General features: G+C 38.8%; 1 protein-coding gene across 2 annotated transcripts; it reads right to left on the bottom strand.

The window, feature by feature from the left end:
* Positions 1 to 136: 136 nt before the first annotated feature.
* Positions 137 to 23,484, bottom strand: LOC130905800 (surfeit locus protein 4). Of its 2 annotated transcripts, none has more exons than XM_057819493.1 (6): positions 23,203 to 23,484; positions 7,967 to 8,153; positions 7,740 to 7,816; positions 7,618 to 7,661; positions 7,336 to 7,522; positions 137 to 1,354 (listed from the first exon to the last, which is right to left on the bottom strand). In XM_057819493.1, exons 1-6 carry the CDS (start codon positions 23,248 to 23,250, stop codon positions 1,088 to 1,090), a joined length of 810 nt encoding a protein of 269 aa, XP_057675476.1. In that variant the 5' UTR covers positions 23,251 to 23,484; the 3' UTR covers positions 137 to 1,087. The 2 variants fall into 2 exon arrangements, with proteins under 2 accessions (XP_057675476.1, XP_057675475.1); XM_057819492.1 differs by lacking the exon at positions 23,203 to 23,484 and adding an exon at positions 22,900 to 23,096.
* Positions 23,485 to 27,329: the final 3,845 nt, after the last annotated feature.

Genomic DNA, 27,329 nt, shown 5'->3' with positions numbered 1-27,329 from the left:
TATGTATGAGAAAAAATTTGATGGGCTCCCCTTAAAGGAGACAGTCACTCAGTTAATTTTTTGTTTTTAATTTTCTGCTATGAACCTGCAAATGGAAACACACAAAAATCAAAGATGCAATATAAACTTCTGAAAATCAAAACACAGAATATTTTATTTGGGCAAAAAACACCAAGCAGAGAGATCAAAAACAGTCTGCTTAGTCCTTGTTGCGCTTCTAGATCGCAGAATATGGCATATGACAGAACATGAATAGAGCCTCCCCACCTTTAACCCCCACACATACACAGTTCACTACATACGGAAGCAAAGCGCCCAACGACAAGTCCTGGCTCCAACAACCGCAATGTGATTTTCAAATGGAGAAAGATAATCCATTATTTTGTACATCATGTGCACCCCCACCCCCACTACAAACATGGCTTGTCAGTCGGTTGTTTGGCTTATGGATACCCAGCTGAACAGAAGGCAGGACGGGACACCCACTACGGGTCTCACCATACATGGTTATGATCAGCATCTATGTTGGCTACCCCAACAACTGCATTTTCGAATATGAAGGTCTGTCGATTCCTAAACTTCAATTTCTAGGGTGTCCCTGATTATCAAGAGTACAATTTCATTTCGCACCTTTTCGTGGCAGAAGGGATTTTTGATTCATTTGTGTTTTTTTTATTCATTTGTAAACAACATTTTGGGTTACCAGGAGGAAATAAATTTCAAATCTCAGGTTGACAAAACGACAACAAAAATTTGGGAAATCCCGATCCACGCTAACACCAATAAAACAGGATATGTATGTGTTTACCCATTCACAGGACAAATAGAAATTTTAACTTGAAATATACGGGCCTTTTTCATCTTCCTGTCATTGTGAAACGTAGTTTAGAAAGAATATAACCATGTTCCAATGAGAGCCATGACATAAAGAAACAAAAAGGGGGATCAGTGTCTCAGTTTTTGGCCCAAATAATTGAAAACATATAGAGTAACCCTGTGCATCCAGGTGAAACAATAGTTAGCGAGTGGGATGGGGGTGTGTTTTTGGGTCCTGGTTGGTGGTGCTATGTATCACTTTCCCCCCTCTCTACCACTCTTTCTTTTTCTCGTCCATGGACACGCCGCCAGGCCCGAGGGCCACCACCAGGAGCAAGCCGCCGATGACAGACGTGGTCTGGAAGAAGTCGTACTTGAGGAAATCGTGCATGGGCTTGTAGGCGGGGATGTTCCAGAAGGCGTTGAAGTAGACGTTCATTGCTAGCAGCCACAGGACCAAGGTAAGCGCTGCCAGCTTGGTCTTAAAACCGATAGCCACCAAGATGATGAGAGCAGTGCCCACCAAGTTTTGCAGGATCTGGAGACGATAGGCCCATGAGTAAAAATCGATTTTATATTAATTTCCTATTTATAATTTTTCTGACATACTGAATTTGGCATTTTCATTAGTTTTTGAGTTACAAACATCAAAAGAAAAACATTTGAAATTCCTCAGTCAGTGTGTAATGAATGCATATAAAAGACAAGTTTCCCCTCATAAATGGAATTACTGAAATACATCAACTTTTTCAGTGCCTGCCTGTAGTCCAATCCAATCCATTTGAACTGGGAGGGCTAGCACTAGCAGTGAATGAACAAATGCTCATTACTGGCTATAGGGTCGTAGGTCTCTTCGTCCGTTACAGTGTAGCAAGATTTTTACTGGCTATAGGGTCGTAGGTCTCTTCGTCCGTTACAGTGTAGCAAGATTTTTACACATTTTTCATGGCCAAATTAGAGCACTTAGGGACTTTGTCCCAATTTTCCAAGTCCATTTGAAGGTTACGGGTAGGCATGTGCCGGTATGAGATTTTGACGGTACGATAACCGTGGGCAAAAATACCGCGGTTTCATGGTATCACGGTATTGCAATTATAGCTCCAAAATGTGTTATTTTGAGATGTATGGGTTAAAAAAAATTTTTTTTCCATTGAACAGGACTTTAAAAAAAAATTCAGAACATTGCAACGTTGCAAACTGGAACATGAATATATTGTTAAAATAAATTATCAATAAAAAAAACAAATATTTCAAATAAAATTGAAATAAATATAACTTATAGACTATACCCACAGCCACAGCTCAAGTTGCTCAAGATTAGAGCAAGAACAAAACAATTTCCATAAAAAAAGTAAAAACACTTCTGAATAATTTTTTTTTTAAATTTTACTGCATGACTTTTTTTTTGAGGGTGGAAAAGCTCAAGTGAAGTTTTGCCATTTTCAGCCACTGTGTCAGCTCTAGTTATACATGTCACGCCTATGTGTTAAAAAACAAAGAATTAATAAGTTCATGAATAAAAAATGTATAAGTTAGTTTAAAGTGTAAATATTGTTGTGGAAAGGTTTCGTCTAAACAAAGAAGTAAAAAAAAAACATTGGGAGTGAGACGTCTCCTTGATCCAGCGAACGTGGATTTGTGCTTAGGGCAAGAGCATCTTTCATTATTAGCGATCTTTGATGCTATCCCCTTTTCCTTTTCATTCAAGCGAATCAAGCTGGTTTTCTCACTCTGCGGCTGTAACACTCGACGAAGTTGCTCCCCCAGCTAAGCCTAGGCTAACATTCGTCTTTGTAAGCTTTGAGTTAGTTTGTATATTGAATTTGAAAGGAAATTGTGTGTTTTGTTTTTGGCGAACTTTTCATGGTGCTAAGCTGTTGATGCTACTCACACATGGAAAAATACAATTGTACAATGTTTTAAATGTATTAATTTTGTATATTCCACTTACCATGATCTGAGAGCTCAATAAATTGAAGAAAAGTACGCCTTATGTTTGGATGATTTGTTTTTGGGTTCACTGGCTGTCAAGCCGATAGCGTCACTTTCACACGCAGCAACAAACGGGAGGGGCTGAGCGCTGCTGCGCCAAGCCACTTCTGGCTGCATTTTTGACACATGAAAATTAGCGAATACCGTACTACGGTCTGACAGAAAATTTTAGTGGTTTTGAAACCGTGACGTTTTCACACCACGGTAAACCGTGAAACCGGTAACCGGCACATGCCTAGTTACGGGTTTCTTTTGTCTTGTTTGTTGAAGTAGAAATCAAATATTGCACCTTCTTACAAGCACAGGGGTTGACAATATAAGTGGCCCGGACGTACTTTTAAAACCGTCAGGGCCACCAAAATGCTCCAACCAATGGCTCCATAATCCATCGATTTTAAAACAAAAGTCTTATTTCACATGAATTCCCAGTGGTTCCATGTTTTGATGGCGTTACGCTATCCCGATCAAACAAATTTACAGTCTGTGCAGCCAGACGTTGTGCTCCGTGGGGCGTAAACACACTTCGCTCGCTCCCGTATGAATGCGCGCAATAGGGCTGCAGCTATCGAATATTTTAGTAATCGAGTAATCGACTGAAAATTCTATCGATTAATCGAGTAATCGGATAAAACATTTTTTTTTAGGTAAAGAGCAATTATAAAAATACATGAGAAAAAAAGACATTTAATCCATTACTGAACCATTTTCAGTCAATCAATGTCTTTATTTTCAATGTACATTGTTGAAAACAGCCAACAATTGCATCTCAAATGTGACTAGAAAAAAAATCACTGCTTTCACTCAAAAAAACTTCTAGGTCTTATAAAAAAAAATATATATATATGTTATATATTTCTTACCCCAAAATGTAATTACACTTGATAACACACATCACTTGAAAGCTACGTGTTTTTCCCACCTGTTTCAAATGAATTTCCATTTGTGTCAAGCTATTTTTAAGTTCAAGTTAAGTTTTAAGTTAGTCTAAACTGTAAGTACTGATAGGATTTTGAGTTTTTGCAGTTTTCAAAATAAATGTATGATACTATGGAGGTAGATTTTTGTCTTTATTATTCAATCAAAAAAAGTTGCTTCAATCAAAATATATATTTTCAATCGAAGAAAACGTCACTTCATTTAAAAAAAAATGTGTTTGCATGCAAAAATAAATTTGAAACTAAAAAAAATATATTTGAAAACTATTTTTCTTTGATTTTTTTTTTTTTTTGATTAAAGTCAAGTTGTTGTTTTTTTGATTGAAACACCATTTTTGATTGAAGTCATGTAATTTTGCGTTTGGACCACATTTTGGCTAGGACATTTGTGTCTTTATTATTCAATCAAAAAATAAGTTGCTTCAAACAAAAAAATATATATTTTCAAAAGAAAATCACTTCAATCTAAAATTTTAAAAATTCAATCGTAGAAAAAATGGTTTGAATGTGAAAAAATATTTGAGACTCAGAAATTCGCATTTGAACACTTTATTTTTCATTGAAACTGTTTACTTTGATTGAAGCTATCCTTTTTGTGTTTGAGCCATATTAGGGGTAGGACATTTGTGTCTAAATCATTCAATCGCAATAAAAGTTGCTTTAATCAAAAAACAATTTTTAATCAAAGAAAAAAATTATTTGCATAATTTTTTTTTAAAATAAATGAATGAATGAGTGAAATATATATATTTTTTTATTGAAGTGTCACTTTTTTTGAAAAGCAAAAAGTTTTAAACCCTTTTTTTCAAAGTGGAAAAAGTTTTGAACACACTTTTTTTTTTGAAGTGGAAAAAGTTTTGAACACACTTTTTTTCGATTGAATCATTTTGACACAAAGATTCAACTTCAACGCTAGTTCCGGTGTGTTTGAGTGGCAGGTGGCTACACCAATGGCATAAAAGTATGAAGCAAGCATAATGGCCACCAGGGCTCCATCCAGGCATCGGAGGCTGCTGGAGTCTAAGCCGAATATAGGGCAACGGTACGGGGGTGTGACATCGGCATTTCACCAGAGTATGGTGCCCTGCTGCTTAATGTGATTCAACACGGCGAACTTCACCCGCTGCCCTGACGTGACGGTTGGGAATTGGTTCCAACCGGAGTGTCCGCGACGCGCCGGTACAGGAGTGGTCAGCGACTGGCCCGACACTAGCCTGCCCAGTAAGCGAGTGTACTACGGGCGAGTCGCCGGCGTCCATGCCGGGAGCTCCGTCACTTCAACTTTGAATGAGTGTCGTGTCATTCGCGGGCCATCCACTCGACAGCCGGCCTCCGCGCCTGGGGAGTGATATCGGGGTCCGACTAGTGTGCCGCGACAGGGCAATGTACCTGTTGCCAATGTCACACCCCCGTACCGGTGCCCTATATTCGGCTTGAACTCCAGCAGACTCCGAAGGCTGGATGGATCCCTGGTGGCCATTATGCTTGCTTCATACTTTTATGCCATTGGCGTACTCACCTGCCACTCAAACACACCGGAACTAGCGTTGAAGTTGAATCTTTGTGTCAAAATGATTCAATCGAAAAAAAGTGCCTTCAAAACTTTTTCCACTTAGAAAAAAAAGAGTTTAAAACTTTTTGCTTTTCAAAAAAAGTGACATTTCAATAAAAAATATATATTTTTGCAAATGATTTTTTTCTTTGATTAAAAGTAATTTTTTGATTAAAGCAACTTTTATTGCAATTGAATGATTTAGACACAAATGTCCTACCCCTAATAAGGCTCAAACACAAAAAGGATTGCTTCAATCAAAGAAAACAGTTTCAATGAAAAATAAAGCGTACAAATGCGAATTTTTGAGTCTCAAATATTTTTTCACATTCAAACCTTTTTTTCTCCGATTGAATTTTTTTCAACTTTTGATTGAAGTGATTTTTCTTTTGAAAATATATATTTTTTTGTTTGAAGCAACTTATTTTTTGATTGAATAATAAAGACACAAATGTCCTAGCCAAAATGTGGTCCAAACGCAAAATTACATGACTTCAATCAAAAATGTTGTTTCAGTCAAAAAAAAACTTGACTTAAATCAAAAAAATGTTTTCAATCAAAGAAAAATAGTTTTCAAATATATGTTTTTGAGTTTCAAATTTATTTTTGCATTCAAACACATTTTTTTTAATTGAAGTGACTTTTTCTTCGATTGAAAAAATATATTTTGATTGAAGCAACTTTTTATTTGATTGAAGCAACTTTTTTTTGATTGAATAATAAAACACAAATCTACCTCCATATGATACCTGCTGTACTGGAGCACATTAGACAACTAGCTAGTGAACTGTTGCACTTATTTTCAAGTTTTGACATTTTCTACAATATGCATTTTTATAGTTAATTGAAAAAGAATGGTAGTTATACAATTTCAATATATGTTCATGTTGTTTTCTTTGGGGTAAAATTACAGCTCTGTTGGATATAAAAAATTGGATGTGCGTCATTGATCTCGGTGTGGCACACTGATTGACTAGAAAATTTGAAAGTGGCACTCCACACCAAAAAGGTTGCTGACCCCTGCTATAGATAATGATGCACCAAGTGACTACTCTGTTGTACGATGCAACCTCAAGTTTAACTTCATTACAATATTAATGAATTATTTTAACTGCTTTGATGAAATTAATGCAATACAATAAAGAAATCACAATGTTGACATCATTTTTACTTTGAAGATTTGAAAAAACAACAAAATAGAATGTGCATAACGTGCCCCTTATCTGGGCAACAAACACTGCAACAAAACGCAACCTGCATTTTTTTAAAAAATAAACGCATCTTCTTCAAAAGGTATATAATGGGAGTTCACGTACCTGCATAAAAGCACAGGGTGTTCGATATCAATCACATCACACGACTCATCACAGGCAATTGAGTATGCTGCCACTGAATTAATGTCCTTGGTTTGTTAATCGTTGATGTTGCCTACCATTTTTATGGCTCTTTCCCTCACTGTCATAGTGGAGAAAGGCATATCTTTGATTTTCTGTATAATCTCGTTTTTTTTTTTTTTTTTTTTTTTTTTTTTTAAATAGCAAATAGGTGTTCTGATAGTTGAACGCAATCCTTCCGCATTGGCAATGAATGCAATTGATTCGGCCCAAGAAACGTTGAATAATCTGTTCTCCTCAGTTATTTTTCTCTATCGCCATTTGCGATGAATGGCTCATCACACAGCCGCCAGTTTATTTACAACAGTCGCCTGGCTGATAGAAACGTGTGTCGCAGGCTATGACGCAAATCTTCGTTGATAGAAATGTTGAAATGAAATATTTATTCTACTCATTTTTACAGCATTGGAAAACGTTAAGAATGTTTGTGTCATGTTTGCCCTCGGACAGAAACCATATTAAAACAAAAAATCTATTTCCCTCCCCCATCTTTTTCAATTTTAAAACATTTTTGAAAACGCTCCAAGGAGTCACTAGGGCAGCGCTGAAGAGCCACATGCGGCTCTAGAGACACCTGTTGCAAACACCCGGACTGGAGAAAGGCAAAGAATTTGCATTCAAATTTGCTGGCTGTGCAAGTACTCACAGAGAGGAAGCTGGTGTCAAAATGGACAAGAGACATGAACATGAGAACCAGCAGTATGCGGCCCCCCAGTTGCATGTACTGCTTGGGCGAACTCTCGCCCATGGATGGCACGCCAGCAAACATGCTCTTTCCTTCCGAACGTGACTCAGCTAGCAGCAGCAGGAGACCACCGCCCAGAGCTAGGTTTCTACAAGAAAAAGTGAGCGACAACCGTCAAAAGGAGAGAAAAAAAACCCTACTACCGAATATTCACATGAAAAGAGGTAACGCCGCAGGGCCTACCTCATCAAAAATTTAATATCCCATAAAATGCTGTAGCCAATAGTCTGGTGAGAGATACATGATGACATTTCAGATTAGACTTCCACAACATGAACAGTCAGTCTTATTATTGTATTGCTCACCTGTAGCGCTATGATGCCAAATAATCCAAAACAGGCATACTGTACAAAATTTCTACTGAGGATGAGGATACAGCCACCTTATAGAATGCAGAGGCAAGACAAAAAAAGCATTATTTCCGATACTTTAGGATCATATTATGAGGAACTGTGTACTGATGCCTTGCGATACCAATTTAATTCATACTTTGACTGGGCTTTTTACTTGCATAATATTGCAATGTACTCACCAAGCTGGCCTAATAGATTAATGAGCACAAAGCAGGTCGCCAGGAAGTAACCACAGTTCCATGTGACCTCGATGTAGTCCCGCTGGTCGTTCCATTGGAACCACATGCGGATGCCGTCCTCCAAGAAGGTGCTAATAAGACACAGACGGGCCAAGTGAGGCAGGTACTGTTTGGTCACCCGCAGGAACTATAAAAAAAGGGGGCGAAAAACACGAGAAGGTAAGAATTTGATAACACGTTACACCACCTTATAGCTTAACAGAAGCATAAAGTGCCTATGACAACAAAAAGCATGTTTATTTCATATTCCAAGTGTTATTTTAGGCTCCTGAATGAAATGGACTGCTTGAATGTGTGTAGAAGCAATCGATTCATTTAGTAATTTTTTAATTCCGCGCCATGAAAATGAGTGACTTCCTGGATTGAGGAAGAATGCAAATGTGATGTCAGCCGGGTCACCATCTCACAACACAGCCATTGCTATATAGCATGCAGATGGACTGTGAATTCAGCTGATTTTGCTGATTAATTCGTTTATTTTTCGCATCACGCCAGCCCAATGTGCTGCAGGATTTTTTTGCTGTACCAGGGAGAGGCGTGTGAGCCTTTTTGTGTTTCAAAAAGTTCCTGTTCACCGCGGAGAATGGCCAAAACAAGTCCGACAACTGTGGGACCATTGGACCAAAGAGGAAGGGAGTAAACTATGTGTTTTGCATAATGTCAAATACTGGGATCATGGCACATGTTTCAATAAGTAGGTGGCTTGCATTTTGTGGGTGACAATGCTCCTTATCCATCGAGAAGGCCACTCGGCCGACGACTTGTCAAACACCATGGTCACCCCCCCCCCCGGTCCTGTTCGTGTGGCCGCCAATAGACCACTATCCTCGGCTTGACCACGAGCAGCCCCCCGCTCCGACATCGGTTTGTCCACCCAGAATGGGCTATTTTCAGCGTTTATTCCCAGCGACGAGCACTGCCAGCCCGCCGTGGCCGCAGCAGAACGACGAGCCGAAACTTGCTCACCGCCGCGGGCTGGCCGATTGGTGAAGACAATCAACCGCCATGTGTGACATGGTCGGGGTAGTTTTGTGTCATTTTTCGTATTCGAAAGGCGAGAATAAGACTTGGAAAAGCTGCTCGGTTCGGGTTAGCGTGTCGGCTTGCTGTTACACCTCCTGTTTTGTTTACGCTCTTTCCTCGGTCTCCGAAGTCACAGCAGGGAAATGACAAAAGCCGGACTAACTTCGGTGGCATTATGCAGTAATTTTGCCCTATCGTACTGAATAAATGCATTTTTTATATTTCATATTCCATTTACCACAAGACTTATTTGTCATGACCATACCATTTATTTAGCAATTGTGGAAAAATACTTAGATAAAATGAATATCTTGTAAAAATATTGGAGTAGAGAGATTGAAACAATCATGACATTTTGCTGCTCTCTGTCCTATTTTCCTCATTCTGAACCTTCCCCTCACTGGGCTGAATTCTAAATCAGATGAAATCGTGACCCGGCAAACATCATCAGCCAGCTGGGGACGCTAGAGCGCTATAATGACAGGCGGGGCTAAAAGGCAGATAAAAAGACAAATTTGTCATTATCTGCGCTTTGCCAAATTGTTGTATATAGTCCAATTGTCTCAAAATATGATTTGTAATTCACAGAACAATGCTATTTAAGATTTTTTTATGCTGTCACAGGAAGTTTAAAAGAGTCATTTTTTTGAGTGGGGCCAGTTAGACTGGGTTAACAAAAAACTGCCACTGCCAAATTATGCAAATACAATACAACATTCTAGGGAACGAGTTGTTCCTGTTTTTGGCCAATCAAAATGAGAAGAATTGCACATTAGGCTTAAGAAATTATATTGACAACGAATAAATTTTAAAAATCTTTCACGAATAAAGAAGGGATTCAAAGTACCGTATTTTTCGGACTATAAGTCACAGTTTTTTTCCATAGTTTGGCTGGGGGTGCGACTTATACTCAGAAGCAACTTGTGTGTGAAATTATTAACACATTATGATATCATTTCACATGTTATTTTGGTGTTTTGGAGTGACACTGATGGTTTGGTAAACTTGTTAGCATGTTCTTTAGGCTATAGTTATCTGAATAACTCTTAAGAACTATGGGCACGTTCGTGTTCTGCCTTTGGCAATGTGTGTTCATTTGCATAATTTACTTTTTATATTGAAATGCATGCTTTTAGTTTGTGGCGCTTTCACGCCCTAGTGGGGGCGCACTCGTTTACATAGAGAGAGCGAGAGAGAGAGAGAGCGACAGAGAGAGAGAGAGAAAAAAAAACTCGGCTGCGTTCATTGTTTATGCTTGTAAAATATCTCTGCAGAGGCAACACCCGTGTGTATAATCTTTTCTGTTTTTGTTGATTTTGTTGTGTGTTTTCCACCCACGATCGGACACTTAGAGCCAGTTGTGTGGTCGTTTGAACGATTTGCTAATGCTAGCAAACACATGCTAACTGTTTGTGTCATTGCTGTAATAGCACCTAATTATCATTTATTTACGTTTATGCGAACTTGTTTGGTATCAAGGACGAAATTGATTCAGCAAATTATACGGACGTCCAGTATCGTCATTTGGGAGTTTAGCTGGCTGTATAGCCAGGACCGGGCCGTAGCGTCCTGGTGAGGACAGTATATTCCCATTTCGTTGTGCATGCATCATGTAACGTTATACTGTACACTTATTCAGCATGTTGTTTTCTATTGTATTTTTGTATTAAATTGCTTTTCAAGATGACATATCTGTTCTATGTGTTGGATTTTATCTGGTAAATTTCCCCCAAAATGCAACTTATACCCGGGTGCGACTTATACATGTTTTTTTTCTTTTTCGTTGGGCATTTTATGGCTGGTGCGACTTATACTCCGGTGCGACTTATGGTCCGAAAAATATGGTACACAATTGTGCAGGGGATCGCCCCATAGTTTTCCTCTATATCAAATTTTTAATATTGGTCGATTTTAAGTGGGGGGTTGGTTGTTTGACATCTAACAAGTCCAAAAGGATTGAACGTGAATAACACCAATGGCAGCCAAGAGGCACAAAAAAAGATTCTTCAAGCGATTTATTGACTTATAGTAGTTGACAATGGCGCTATGCCAGGTTATTTTTTGCATAAACTCCTAAATAGCATTGAGAAATAGATGTCAGCCATATTGTTTCCTGCTTCTCTTTGGAGCACAGGCTCGGTAAATTAGTTTTTGGTTAAAATTTATCTTTTTTTTTTTTTTATTCATAATATTTGAGAGACTTCCTCAAAAGTTACTTGAAGAGGTTACGTGCAAACACATTTCCTTTTTCAAAACAGGTAAAGTATAACTTTATGACTTTAGATTTTTCTCGAAATTTGCTTTTTGTTCAGAATTGAGGTTTACTGAAAAATGAGCCTTCTACTTCAGGGTAAAATTGTGCTGACATTAATTCCACTCTATCTGATCCATCCATTTGCTACTTTACATCTCCATTTAAATGTGTCATCATATCACAACTGATAGACTGTAAAAACAACCAAAATATACATCGTATATATTAGTCGATGGTAAATAATCCAAGGTGAACTTTAAACATGACCTTGCTAGCCGCTTTAGTCGTTTCAACAGTTGACTGGATAGCATAAAATGAGAATAATGTCCCTGAAACATGGGGTGCATGTCCTCCTCATCTTGACAAACAAACAACCTTCATCTCCTTCATGAATCTAACTTGATAGCTGGCGTCAACGACTTGTCAAACATAGAACTTGTTCTTCTGCTTGTTTCACGTGCTTTTGAAATTATGTTAAAAAAAGCAGAACAACAAGTTTTATGTTAGCAAAGTAGTTGCAGGGTTTTTTGATTAGGTTTTTGAGTTTTTACTTTTTTGAGAAAGTATTGTTTTAAGAACCATTTAAGCAGTGAGACAGTATTAAAAAGTACATAGTGCTACCAAGTAAGCCTGAACGATATATGGTTTAAACATCGCCATCGCGATGTGCACATGCGCGATAGTCCCATCGCAAGGACGTGCGAGTTTTTTTTTGTTTTGTTTTTCTAATCCACAAACCTTTGTTCTCTGTCATTCGCTAGCACAGCCTCTCTCAACCCCTTTCCCAGCTCTCAGTCACTGCGGCACTTGCTTATTAAAGTTGACGATGGCTTTGATGTGGCCAAAGAAGCCAGGCAGCAATCTGTCAATCATCGTTTAACCTGTTAAACAGTTTCTGCAAGGAAGCACGGGCTGGAATGAATGTGTGTGCCTGTGGGGGTAGAATGTGTAGATGTTCGAGACATAAAATAAACGCCAGAAGTGATTATGAGGAGTTTGTAATTTCTACATGTCACTCCAAGAGTCACAGCCATGTTAGGTAAACAGAAGCATTTAATAAAGCCAAGCATTTTTCTACTACAGTACTTTATTCTTGTTTAAAAATGATTCAGTGGGACAGTTATGTTTAAAACTGATCATAATTATTACATTTGAAGTGCTTAAAAAGCATTTATTAATATATATATATATATATATATATATATATATATATATATATACATATATATACATTTTTTTAAAATCATACTTTGGGGGGACAAAAGTGAGAAAAAACATGTCTCATATGTATCTATTTCCAGTGCTAGATCTGAATAAATACATTGAGCACACACACGGGGGGGGTTAGGGGGGTTGGGGGGGTTAAGCACTACTTTGCGGTTTGTCACTTATCGCGGCGGGTTCTGGTCCCTATTAACCGTGAAAAAACGATAGAATACTGTACACTGTGGTCATGATGAGTCATCCAAAGTCTTTCCAAACAGCTATTCAAGTCATCTAGTAAAAATGTCTTTAAAAAAAAATATATATATTTTTTTTAATATCGCAATATATCGCAAACCCCCCCAAAAAATCGCAACAATAGTTTTTTCCAATATCGTTCAGGCCTACTACCCAGTAACGGATAAAACCCAAACTGTACCCTATAGTTGTGTAAGCTGTTCTGTGAGAGGTAATATCTGAGTGCATCAGTCAAGGAAGACCTAGATGGGTAAAAAAGTCCTATGAACTGTCCTATTGCCCGGATTTACTGCCACGAATCGTTTTCCTGACCCGGTGGCTTATACCTGCCACGGTTGTGCCACTTGGCATGTGAAACTTCAGTGTTGAGACTGTTGACCTTTTGTTATAACCTGTAAGGTTAGTAATGACAGCTGTGAGAATGAGTAAGCGCTCCCCTAAAAGCAAAGATTTGAAAATCATTTGGATATTTTTAAATCAAAAGCCTGGCCTTTTGAAAACTTTTAAGAGAAAACATCGAATACACTGAAAGCTCGGGTGGGAACCTCTTGGTACCTCACGATACCATACGATTTGCAATACAAAGCTCACGATATGGCGATACAACGATTATCGATACATTGGTCAGGAAATCATTGAACAATTTACGATGCAAGTAATAAACAGAAAAAAGCTATCTTCATCCTTCTGCTGTAAGTTTCTCACTAGTAGACGTCCAATCCATTTGAACTGGTAGGGTGGCAGCTAGAAATGTGCCGATTAACAGTTTCAAGGTATACCATGGTATGAAAACGTCAGAGTTTCAAAACCGCAAAACTTTTCTGTCATACCGTCCCTAAGGTATTAGCTACTAGTATTTTTTATGTCGCAAAAATGCACTGAAGGGATCAACCCTCCCCCACCAGTTGCTGCTGAGTGTCAATGAGTCAGATATGCTACACGATGGCTGGAGGAGGTGAAATTCCTGATTTTTTTTCCCCATCGAAGAAAACGAAATCGCAAAGCGCACAAGGGACAAATGTATTAATCATATTTTAGTCACTCTGCATTGTCAAGAGGCTGTTCTTGGCCACGTGAGTGCCAACGCACGAGTGAATTTGGACTCACTCAATGAAGCATTTAATAAAGGCAAACATTTTTCTACGCTATTCATTCAAGTGCGTACGACAGGAGAAAAAAAAAGTCTTAAATAGAATTATTATGTGAATTAGAATCATTTTGAGACAATTCAACTATATACAAAAATTTAGCAAAGCGGAGATGACGAGAAATTAGTCTTTTAATCTGCCGGTTAGCCAAGCCTACCGTTATAGGGCTCTAGCGTCCCCAACAGGTGGATGACGTCAGCGGAGTCACGATTTCATCTGATTTAGTATGCAGCCCATTGAGGACGAATTATTCAGCACGAGGAAAACACGACAAAGAAAGCCGCAAAATGTCATTGTTTCAGTCTCTCTACTCCAATATTTTTACAGGATATTCTTTTTATCCAAGTATTTCTCCCCAATAGCTAAATAAATGGCATGGTCATGACAAATAACAGTCTTGTGCTAAATGGAATATGAAATAGTAAAAATGCATTTATTCAGGACGACATGGCAATATTACTCCATAATGGTCAAAACTGTCGACTTCACCTTTACTGTCACACCTCCCGAACGATATTTTATGCCACTTAAATCGGGCTGATGTCATTTCCCTTCCCCGGCTTCGGAGAATGTAAACAAACCAAGAGGCGTGACAGCTGAGCTAGCCGACATGCTAACCCGAACCGAGTAATGTATTAAAGTCTTCGAAGTGGAAAATCACTCATAACTAGCCCGGATCATTTCACATGACGACTGGGTTGTCGATTGTCTTCGCCGATCGCAGCCCGTCCGGCGGAGCAATTTACAGCTCGTTCCCCTGCTACTACGGACAGGAGAGCTCGCCGGGGAAGCAGCTGGACAATGACTGCCGAACAAACCGGCCGAGTCAGAGGAGCGTGTAGCTGCCAAATGGTCAACGCGAATATGGCAAAATAATGCTTTACTACACGGCGAAGAATTAAACAGCAAGAGTCATACGGGAGCGGGTGCAGTTGTTGTGCAGCTAACATGTGCAGCTCATGTGTATGAGGAGAGCTTTTTACATGCCCATCCATGATAAAACGTAAGTAGTCCCTTATTTGAAGAGAGATTGTAGTGTTTACTTTGTAATCACTGTATCCGCTGCTATTTTTAAAAGGAAGTTGCAGTTTCTGATGGGTCAGAAAATTTGACAGAACACCGGGCACATGAAGAGGGCAATAAGCAGAGTATAGTGCTCTCCCGGCGGGGTGGATATGCGACAAGCCGCCGGTCGTCAGCCGAGGGGACAAGGAGGATGTCAGCCACAAAATGCAAGCCACCTACATATTAAAATGATCCCAGTATTTGACATAATACAAAACACGATGTTTACTCACTTCCTCGTAAGTCCTATGGTCCCACAGTAGTAGGGCTTGTTTTGGCCAATATCCACCGGTGAATGGGAACCTTTTTAAACCCCAAAAAGGCGCACACGCCTCTACCTCATACAGCAAGATTTTTCTGCAGCCGTTTGGCTGGAGTGATGCGAAAAATAAACGTATTAATCTGCTAAATCAGCTGAATCCTTAGTCCTTCTCATACAACAGTACGACTGTATAGTGAAGAGGACTCCTCCCTCCGTACACGTCACAGCGCCCTCTTCCTCAATGCAAGACCGAAGCCGGAAGTCTGTCATTTTTGTAGCGCGGGATTCAAAAAATGTAATAAATATATCGATCGCTTCTTCAACATCCAAGTGGTTCATTTCATTCAGGAGCATAAAATATCGCGTGTATTAAGACATAAACATGCTTTTTCGTGTCACAGGCACTTCTATTCATATGTTGAAGGGGGCACGGTGGGATTGTGGGTTCAATCCCGGCTCTGGCCTTCCAGTGTGGAGTTTGCATGCTCTTCCCGGGCCTGTGTGGGTTTTCTCCTGGTTAGTTAGCGCTAACCCCAAGCTAACAGCAAAAAGTCCCATGTAATTAATAAACCAAATGGTCCATGTTTGACGAATCAAAACCTGGCTTCCACACTACAGACAATCTCTGTGCATGTCTTATCTTTTTTGTTTTGCGGTCAAAAGTTACATCCAGGCGCTAAAATAACGTTGTTACTTAGCTACTGCTAGATAGTTAATCTGAAATGCAATGTGAACTTCCATGTTCTTTGGGGTGACTTCCTTCCAATCTGGAGCATCAGTTGTGTTTCTCACTTTACGAATAGATGAGTACAGGAACTGAGCTCATTCACGTACATACAGTACAGGCCAAAAGTTTGGAGACACCTCATTCAATCTAACACAAATGATGGTCCCAACCCCAAATGGCATGAGTGTGCAAAAAAGTATCAGCAGAGGATGGTTACTTTGAAAATACTAGAATATTATACATGTTGGTAATTATTTCCCCTTTTTTTTTTTTTTGCTGAGTACATACAGTCCTAGACAAGTCTTGTCGCTTATCCATTTTGTAGAAACAATTGCTCATAACCTGACTTTTAATTATTCAATTGGTTTCAGAAATGGCTCATATGAAAGCTAAGACCCTCCCAAATGATGCTGAATGTACATATTTGTTTCACTGAAAAATGATTTACCATTTAACGAAGACATAAAGGTCAAATTTTGGCAAGGCAAACGTTTTGTCGCCTACAGAAAGTAGTGTGAAAATTTAACAAAAAGTGTACTTCAAATACAAAAATATGTTACATAACATAAACGAAGTAAGTAGTGGTGCTGTGAGATCCAAATTTAATATTTTGTATGACTTCCATGGGCTTAAAGGACCGCATCCATGTGGTTCGGCAAGGATTCATACATTTGAAGTACATTTTTTGTTCAATTTTCACACTACTTTCTGTGGGCGACAAAACTTTTGTCTTGCCAAAATTTGACCTTTATGTCTCCGTTAAATGATAAATCTTTTTTCAGTAAAACAAATATTTTTGTACATTCAACATCATTTGGGAGGGTCTTAGCTTTCATAAGAGCCATTTCTGAAACCAATTAAATAATTAAAAGTCAGGTTATTAGCAATTTTTTTCTACGAAATGGATAAGCGACAAGACTTTTGTCAGGGAATGTAATTCCACACATGTTGATTCATAGTTTTATTACCTTCAGTGAGAATTCACAATGTAAATAGTCATGATAATAAAGAAAATGCATGAATGAGAACGTCTGTTCAAACTTTTGGCCTGTACTGTATGATTATCATCAGTGGATGGTCATAATAATACACTAATAATAATCACTGCACTGCCTTTATTGACCTGAAAGAGTCGGCGCAGAGGAGCAAAGAGGGTGAGAGGGGAGAGACCTCTATTGTAAAGGTGAGTAGAGGAGGAGAGAAATGATTAGAAAGCAAAGAAGATGTTATACATAGCATACACACACACAAGAAATTAGAAATCAAGAAATTATTAGTATTTTTCAGGGTTTGAAATTACATTTTTGTCACATGTGCCCAAAATGTAATCCGTGCTTTTCACAAATATTTAGGAACAAACACTAACTGTGTCGTGAGCGAAAGTCGTGGCATTAGCTTCTATGATTAAACATTTATATAAAACTCTGCGTTCACTTACATCCTTGTGGCTATGCCCCCCTAATTCTTAAAAGCTAGTGATGCCCCTGGCTTTGTCAATGGATTTTTACATTTACAAAACGAATTTGAAACCAAAATCTTTTTCCATTTCATCATTATTTCATCCAAAACAATGCATAAAGAAGTGCCCACTTTTTTCTCAGCAATTATGGGTTACATCACAACCACAATCGATGCTCATTCCTAGCTCTAGTGCTGCCCTAACGAGTTATGATGACAGAATGACAACAGTAACATGGCAACAATAGAAAGCCTATGGCTAGCATGCTAGCAGACTGCAAAAATAGTCGAATTCTGGGTGTGACATAGAGCCGGGCGGCATACCGAAAATTTATCGTTACCAAAATTCTTCACGATGACAGACTTAATTTTGACCATGTCGGTAAATTCGGTAATTTAATAAAACAAGAAAATATAGTCTTTTCATCCCGCTTTGACTGTGTTGTTCGGCTATGTTAATTCCCCTTCAAGAAAGCAGTCAGTGTGCTTGTGTATGACGTCACGTGGTTATCAGGATCTCAGAAGCCCGGTAGGCTAATGCTAGCGGCTATCGTTACAGGCAAACGTGATGGAGTCGGGCTTAAGGGAGCTTCGCCAAACTTTCACCCGACATTAAGTAGACTCTTGGTGGCCTCCAAACAGGCTTTCACCCGCTTTCCTCCCAGGTTCTCACAATTTCAAGAGAGGGTGCTTTCTACTGGTAGCCAGGCAACAGGCTAACGCTAGGGCTAACGCTATAAAATGAACGTGATGTAGTCGGGTGGCGGCTCTAACCTTGTCAAAAGGCCTGTACTCAATGAGTGGATTGGGCAAGGACTACATCTAGCAATTAGTATGTCGCGTTATTTTGTATCTGTGTGTTTGTGAGTTATTTGATATATTTGATGAGGTTAAAGCATCCAGCATGAATTATAATGCAACAGTGAAGCCTATAATATGACCGTCTAATGGCCACAGCTGTTTTTCTGTATGTGCTTGCTTCATTCTGTGTCATTACTGCCATAAAATCTGAAATGTTTCATTGGCAAAAGAGCAATATAGATTTAATGTGTGTGTGGGGGGGGGGGGGGGGGGCATGTGTGTATGCATGCATTAAAAAATGCTCTGGGAAAAAAATCTGAAACACTTTAAGTTAGGCCTCTCGCGATAACAAATTTTAGTGTGTGATAATTTATCTCATAAATTATTGCGATATGAGATATTATTGCACCCCTCCCCAATTTTTTTTAAACCAATTTACAATAACACAGTGAGAATACAGTATATATTAATAGATCAAGTACACCCATTTAAACGCGATAAATATTTACTCTTAAATTCAAAAATACATTTAAAGAAATCACAACTAAAAACAATAGACCATGACAGACATGTCCAAAGTCCGGCCCGGGGGCCAAATGCGGCCCGTGGTCAAATTTCATCCGGCCCCCGGCCTCTGTCATAAAATCAATAACGTCTGGCCCGCACACAGACTTAATAAATTGGTCAGCAGTACTGCAACCAGCATATGAAGTAGCTTACACACGAAATGCTGCTCCTCATTTACCCACTAAAAGGCAGCAGCACTTTAACCCTTTATTGCCAAATGTATCACATTTGACACACCTAAAATTTCATGATTTTGAGACTAATTTAGAATTTTGACATTTCTTTTTGAAAAAAGAAAATGATGGATGTAAGTCAACACATGCATCTGCAGGTTCCATGAGAAAAAAGCATGACTTAGCATGGGTTATAGATATTAGAGCGCTTATTACACATATTCATTTTGACTTTTCTTTTTACAAATTTAAAAAATACGTTTCATTAGGACCTTATTTTTCAAATTTTGGGATTCTCTGATAATTGCTTCATGTTGCAGGTATTTAAGGGCTAAGCAACATTACTCCATGTGACCCATTACTTCCATTTTCTAAAATGGCGACAATAAACAAAAAAAAGTTGACTGTGACCGCCGACGCTTCAAGGATAGGTGGAAATTGAACTATTTCTTCACTAAAATATGCAATAACTGTGTCTTGCCTCATTTGTAAAGGGACATTCGCTGTTTTTAAAGATTTCAATGTGAGGCGATATTACCAAACAAGACACGCCGACATGTACGACAAGATTACAGGGAAGATACGCAGCGACAAATTGAAGCAACTTCAAGCTAGTTTAATTTCACAGCAGTAGTATTTTGCAAGAGCCCGAGAGTCGAAAGAGAACGCCACAAAGGCTAGTTGCGAAATTGTTGAAATTATTCTTTAAAAAAATAATGAAGCAAATGTGACACACTGAATGGCTTGTTAAATTTTGCTTAAATATATTGTTCTATGTAAAGGACGTCAGCCAAGGTCGCCCCCCCCCACATTTTTAACACGACAAATCTGGCCCCCTTTGCAAAAAGTTTGGACACCCCTGCCTTAAGTAAAAGACAACAATATTAATACTGCACAGAAACACAGAATAAATTAAATGTGTTTTTCAAGAAAAATAAATAAAATTGCGCTTAATAACTGAAGCATTTAGGCAAATGAAAACTTTTCCCCTCATAGCTTGTGCGATGTTCCATACGGATGCAACGATACAGTTAAGTCACGGTTCGGTACGATTTTCGGTACCGGGGACACGATATTCGATTCGATTCAATACATTTAATGCTCTGAAAAGAAAATAACAATTGTATTTTTTGTTTCGTTTTTTTTTTTTTTTTTTTTTGCTAACGAGCAAAAATTAAATTGCCATCATATAAGCACGCATTTCAGTGCATAATATTTATGTGCTTACTTTTTACTGATCTGAAGAATAAAATGTATTATTATTGTTATTATGAGCAAAACATCCTATTTCCGAATCCATCTGTGTCACGTACTGAATTAACAATATTTGCAGCATTATCTATAGTCACTGGTACGGATTGATTTGGCCTTCTTAACTTCCATTCAGTCATGGCAGTTTATAATTCATCGATGTAGTATTTGGACTACGGGTCCCATAATCACTCTGAGCTCACGTAGCCAATGGCATGGGACGTAGCACATGCAGTTTGCTATTTCATGATATCTAGTGTGTGCGCGCATGAAAAAAGTTAGCAAACGCCACAGAAGTCATGTCTGCTCATTACTGCACAACACCAGCATATGACAATCGACTTTCATAAACAGGACGAGTTTGAAGCACAGCGCTCTTAATTTGCCACTCAAATATCCAGTGGTATGCCGAAAAATAGCCGCCCCGTGGGAAATGTCACTCCTGACAGGAGCGCCCACCTCAACAACATCGGCACGCCAGAGATGGTCCGCAGTCAGTCCGGAGCACTGGCGCGGCCGGTATACGTTGAACAATAGGATATAATGGGAACGAGTGGCTCCGGCACTATTTTTTACAACAAGGAATCCGAGCTTTTAACAGCACGTCTGCCGTACGCACGCATGCGAGGCGATAAAAATTACCACCTTCATTTTTATTTATCGTGCGATAAATGGAATTATTGCATATTGCGACAGGCTTACTTTAAGTCAGTACTTCTCAAATAGTTGGGCGGGCCCCCCCAGGGGGGCACAGAGTATTGCTGAGAGTGGCGCATGTGACCTTGGGGAACATACTTTTTTGCCGTACTAGATTGAAGTGTAATTGCACATCCACTCAGTGGGTGGCAGTGCCGCTCTCATTTTCAGCGTGTGCGCAGTATTTTTGAACCAAACAAGAGCACACAGCAAAGAGCACCGGAGATATGAAAAGCTAAGACAAGGAAATATGACGAAGCGTATGTAGCATTTGGCTTTGACTTTTAGTACAGTGGGGGACGACGAAAGACCAGTCTGTTTACTTTGTCTAAAAATGTTCGCAGCGGACAGCAGGAATCATTTTTTTCGGCAAGATTGCCAACAATCCTCCCGCTTAGTCAGTGTTACATAAGTAAACCAGCAAGCACTGTCAGCATCAAATAAGGTGGCATACGTGGTTGCTCAGTGCAAAATAACCCCACACCATAGCAAAGGAGCTGATACTGCCTGCAGCAAAAATAAAAATTGTCCCTCTGTCCAATGACACTAATTTTTGTTCTTTCAGTCTAATTGTTTGGCATATTATCCTAATGAGTTAATGTTGCTGAATTTGAATTTATTATCATTTATTGATTTTATTACATTTTAATTTTCAGTATCAAACGGTCAAAAAAATGCATCGAGTGTATTTTTACAGTACGGATGTTTTTTTTTATACTCTATTGTAGGTTGATTTTACTTTTTTCTTTCAATATAAAAAAGAACACAATGTTATGCAGAGGTGTACTTATAATCATAAGAATTTTATATACAAATGATACAGTATATTTATAGTGGCGGCAGAGATTTGGGGGGGGCGCGAAATGTTTACGTCTTCCTGTGGGGGGGGGGGCATAACAGAAAATAATTGAGAAGCACTGCTTTAAGTAAACAATTGTGTTGAGTAATTATGTCACAGCAGCCATTACCAATAAGTTGTCTGTTTGAAGTATTTTGTTCAAACTAAGTCATTTGTGTTACAATGACGTTTGCACAGTCGTCGTATTAATTTTTATAATGTTGTACAGTGTTCAAGTCATAAAAGCTGTTATAAATGTTCATACTTGAATTCTTATGATTTACAAGAAATTTTTATATACTTAATGTTTAGACTGCATGTACAATTGTTTAAATATGTTTAAGTGAAACCTGGTAAATACATCAACAAGAAACAGTTAATTTGTATTTCACGCATTGATTCAGATTTTCAAATTATATAACAGTCCGCCTGGGCGAATTTATCGTCATTTATCGTGATCGAGGTAAATCTGCTCAATTTACCGTGATACGTACTTTCGGCCATATCGCCCAGCCCTAGTGTGACATCATCTTCTGTTTGTATTTTTTTGTGGATAAAGCTATAAAGCTTATAAAGCTTTTTCTGTCACTTTTGGGGATGGTTTTGTGTTTTAAAAAAATAGTCACATGAAGCATTTCTTTAGCACCTTTAAGCGTCTCAAGTCGCTCAAATGCTCTGGAACCGCTTAGCCCCTCCCACTTCAGGGCCACGTCAACATAACCGGAGCTTGCCAGCCAATCGTCGTGCAACAAGTCCCTCCATGACTGCAACGTGAGGCATGAATGGACAAAATGGGGGCCAATCCAAATATGTTACGACCAAATAGTCCCTGTTCAAGAGTTTAAAGACTTTTTAATTCCCTCCAATGCGCAATAAAACAAATAGGACAATGTAAAATCAACACATAAATGCACTTTTCCCTCCAGCCCTGCAACAACGACACCTCAAAAACACGACATATGTCCACATTTGGGAATAGTTTTAACGTCTAAAAAGTAGCTTCGGAAAGAGGGGCAATCTAAACCAGTTGTCAAACACGAGTGCTACGAGATTTTACCCGAAATGACTAGAATTAAAGCGGCAGATTTTACAATCGCGTATAGTGGTATTCTCGTTATAAACTGACAGTTACGAAGCTCGGATTCGTACCTCTTGATACCGGGTTTTACCTGGCTCCCCATTTAACGGCATCGGCTGCATCCTGGCTGTGCGACAAACGACAACTTCTCACTCGAATGAAGTGCATGTGGAATTTGAAGAAGACACGATGGGTAAGACTGTCACACAACTGGTTTGTCATGCCAATTAACTCCCTTGTAAGAATGCGAGTAGTTCATCTGGCTTGTCAGGTAACATTTTAACGTCAAGAGGTTATTCGTCCCTCCCCGAGTATAAAACGGAAAAGTACCGTTCAACGGGGGCTAGCTGGCGTGTGCTAATAGTTCAACTTGCCTGGTCTGCCACGTCTTCGGCCGTGCTCATGAGATCCTCCTGCCCCATGTTTGTCGACCAAACGGGTGGTTGATACCAATAATAAAGGCTTTATCCGACACACTTTGGGGGTATTTTGTCTTTGCTTGTTTGAGACTCCCCTCCACGGGAACGTTATTTACTTAAAAAGATGTGCCTATAATCGTCTACTGCTCTTTGCGGTGTATAGACAGAGAGGAAAGGCCGCCTCCGCCCCACAATGCACCGCGATTTGACGAGACGGGAGCCAGCGGTCTGGTCCTCCTACTCCGCTTCCTCCTCCCCGCTATTTGCAACCTTGACGCTCTTGCAACAGACTTGTGCCACGTAGGCGCAAGCAGCTTCTTCGGGAGTCTGACGCCGTGATTTGATTCACATGAATGGCCACATTAGGCCTTCCAGTCAAAATGGAATAACACTTTGTTGCACGAATTACAATTTTTTTTTAACCCTTACATGGCACTCATTTAACTCACTGGCTGCCATTGACGGTGTGAGACGTCCAATCTATTTTGACTGGGAGGGGCGAATGAACGAACCCACAGCAGTTTCTTTTTTTTTTTTTTTTTTTTTGTATGATTAAAGTGGGTAAACCCCACTTTACATTACTAACATTGCTTGCACAGTCCCTATACTCGAACACACCTTATCCGACCTGTCTTCCCTCTTCTTATCCTTTGGTTACAAGCATCCCAGATAACAGACCGACGTTGAAAAGCATACGTAGAGTTTAAGGGGGGGCCAGGGGGCATGCCCCCTCTTGTGGCCGAAAAGTGTCATTGCATGTAATTGTCTTTCCTATACTGGACTGTCTCAGGAAATTAGAATACACAATATTCTAATTTTTTGAGACAGTCCTGTGTATATATACAGGACTGTCTCAGGAAATTAGAATACACAATATTCTAATTTCCTGAGACAGTCAGGAAATTAGAATATTGTATTGTGTATTCTAATTTTGAGACAGTCAGGAAATTAGAATATTGTGTATTCTAATTTCCTGAGACAGTCCTGTATATATACACAGGACTGTCTCAAAAAATTAGAATATTGTGTATTCTAATTTCCTGAGACAGTCCAGTATATGATTTTAAAATTAAGAGTTTTCCGGTAAAATATTGTCTGAGCTGTAAAGAAAAAAAAATAAGCAACTAAAATGAATGAAATGAAAAAGAAAAAAAAAGCTTTTATAATGGGTGAGTATATATATATTAGGGGTGTCAAACGATTAAAATTTTTAATCGAGTTAACTACAGCTCAAAAATTAAATAATCGTAATTAATCGCAATTAATCGCAATTCAAACCATCTATAAATATATATGCCATATTTTTCTGTAAATTATTGTTGGAATGGAAAGATAAGACCGAGATGGATATATAATATACATTCAACATACAATACATAAGTACTGTATTTCTTTATTCTAACAATAAATCAACAAGATGGCATTACCATTATTAACATTCTGTTAAAGCGATCCATGGATAGAAAGACTTGTAGGGCTTAAAAGAGAAATTAAAAAAATAAATAAAATATATAAATATATAAATAAATAAAATATATAAATATTTATAAAAATTTATAAAAAATTATAAAAATGTATAGAAAATAAATAAAAGATAATAACTAGTACAAGTTATAGAAATTTTATATTAAAACCCCTCTTCATGTTTTCGTTTTCATAAAATCTGTAAAATTTTCAATCAAAAAATAAACTAGTAGCCCGCCATTGTTGATGTCAATAATTACTTACACAATGCTCATGGATGCTGAAGCCTATAAAATCAGCCGCACCCAAGCGCCAGCAGAGGGCGGCAAAACTCCGAAAAACACAACAAGTACACCTTTCACTTTGCTGTCCTTTTAATATGTTTGAGCGGGGCATTTGTGCGTTAATTGCGTCAAATATTTTAACGGGATTAATTTAAAAAATTAATTACCGCTCGTTAACGTGTTAATTTTGACAGCCCTAATATATTATATATATAAGTTAATTTTATTGCTTACACTGCGTTTAGGGGACATCAATATGTTTTGTCCCCCCCTGCCCCAAAAGTCAAACTCTGCCTATGTTGAAAAGATGTTGGATCAACATTCCACTGTCGAATTTATATCGTTGAATCAACGTCACTTTGCACCCTCAATTAATGTTGTTTCAACGTTGAAATCCTTACAAAACCTAAATGTCATTTCGATTATTAATATTGGAACAGCTCTGAATCAATGTTATGTTTTTGACCAAAACTCAAACCCGCTCATCCATAATTTGATTACTTTCCAATCATATTTCCCAGTCAATCATTAATCAACTATTTGTCAACAATAGTTCATCAACTATAAAACAATGTTAATCCAACCTTTGCCTGACATACCATAGAACAACGTTGTTTCAACGTCACTTGACGTCGAAAATTCCGATGTCAACCGTACTGATGATTTTGATGGAAAATCAACGGTTATTCAATGTCGGTCTGCAGTTTGAGAAGGGTGTAGGTTGAATGTCAATGCGCTGGAATATAAAAGTGTATGATCAAAAATCACAACCCCGCGTTTTTCTGCCATTTAAAATCAACAGAAAATTGGGACGTTCATAGCTGTCAGTGGCATAGCCTGAATTGGGTGCTAGTTGAATGTCAGTGCGCTGTAATGTAAAGTGTATGATCAAAAATCAGAACCACATGTTTTTCTACCATTCAAAATGAATGGAAAATTTGGACATTCGTAGCCGTCAATGGCATAGCCTGACTTAGGTGCCAGTTGCATGTCAATGCGTTGTAATGGTAAGTGTACGGTCAAAAATCACTGCCACACATGTTTTACTGCCATTTAAAATGAATGGAAAATTTGGACGTTCATAGCCGTCAATGGCACAGCCTGACTTGGGTGTCAGTTGAATGTCAATGCGCTGTAATGGTAAGTGTATGGTCAAAAATCACAGCCATGGCATGGACGTGCATGGCCTGCAAAAATGCCATTTACAAAAAAAAAAAGGGAAAAAAATGCCACATGCCAAAGTACATTTTGCCACATACCCCAAAAAAATGCCATATGGCCAAAAAAAAATTCAACTTACCAAAATCAATTTTCCCACATGGTAAAAAATATGCCATATGCCAAAATCCATTTTACCACATACAAAAAAAAATGCTACACGGCAAAAAAAAAAAAAAAATGCCACATGGCAAAATTGGTTTTGCCACATACCAAATACTACCACTTTTCGCTTTCAGCCCTGTTGAACTTTAAAGCAACCTTATTTGCATTATATAATGAGTTCAGTTACGTATATAACTCTATAACACTCCAAACTCCACTATGGCCAAGACCAAAGAGCTGTCGAAGGACACCAGAGACAAAATTGTAGATAGACCTGCACCAGGCTGGGAAGACTGAATCTGCAATAGGTAAAACGCTTGGTGTAAAGAAATCAACTGTGGGAACAATTATTAGAAAATGGAAGACATACAAGACCACTGATAATCTCCCTCGATCTGGGCTCCATGCAAGATTTCAATCTGTGGCGTCAAAATGATAACAAGAACGGCGAGGAAAAATCCCAGAACCACACGGGGGGACCTAGTGAATGACCTACAGAGAGCTGGGACCACAGTAGCAAAGGCTACTATCAGTAACACAATGCGCCGCCAGGGACTCAAATCCTGCACTGCCAGACGTGTCCCCCTGCTGAAGAAAGTACACGTCCAGGCCCGTCTGAGATTCGCTAGAGAGCATTTGGATGATCCAGAAGAGGACTGCGAGAATGTGTTATGGTCAGATGAAACCAAAATAGAACTTTTTGGCTGAAACACATGTTCTCGTGTTTGGAGGAGAAAGAATACTGAATTGCATCCGGAGTACACCATACCCACTGTGAAGCATGGGGGTGGAAACATCATGTTTTGGGGCTGTTTTTCTGCTAAGGGACCAGGACGACTGATCTGTGTAAAGGAAAGAATGAATGGGGCCATGTATCGAGAGATTTTGAGTGAAAATCTCCTTCCATCTCCTTCCATCAGCAAAGACATTGAAGATGAGACGTGGCTGGGTCTTTCAGCATGACAATGATCCCAAACACACAGGCAGGGCAACAAAGGAGTGGCTTCGTAA

Source organism: Corythoichthys intestinalis, chromosome 17 (assembly GCF_030265065.1).
Source record: "Corythoichthys intestinalis isolate RoL2023-P3 chromosome 17, ASM3026506v1, whole genome shotgun sequence".
In the NCBI taxonomy this organism is placed as follows: Eukaryota; Metazoa; Chordata; class Actinopteri; order Syngnathiformes; family Syngnathidae; genus Corythoichthys; species Corythoichthys intestinalis.
The sequence above is the reverse complement of the archived record's forward strand: the minus strand, read 5'-3'. Positions and strand labels throughout refer to the sequence as shown.

Bases quoted from the DNA above. Each gene is read 5' to 3' on its own strand.
- LOC130905800 (XM_057819492.1), bottom strand. From the start codon at position 22,950: ATGCAGCCGATGCCGTTAAATGGGGAGCCAGGTAAAACCCGGTATCAA. The intron at 7,817-7,966 runs GTGAGTACATTG...GCATTCTATAAG, and splicing joins TAATCTATTAGGCCAGCTTG to GTGGCTGTATCCTCATCCTC. The intron at 7,523-7,617 runs GTAGGCCCTGCG...TTTTTCTTGTAG, and splicing joins GATATTAAATTTTTGATGAG to AAACCTAGCTCTGGGCGGTG.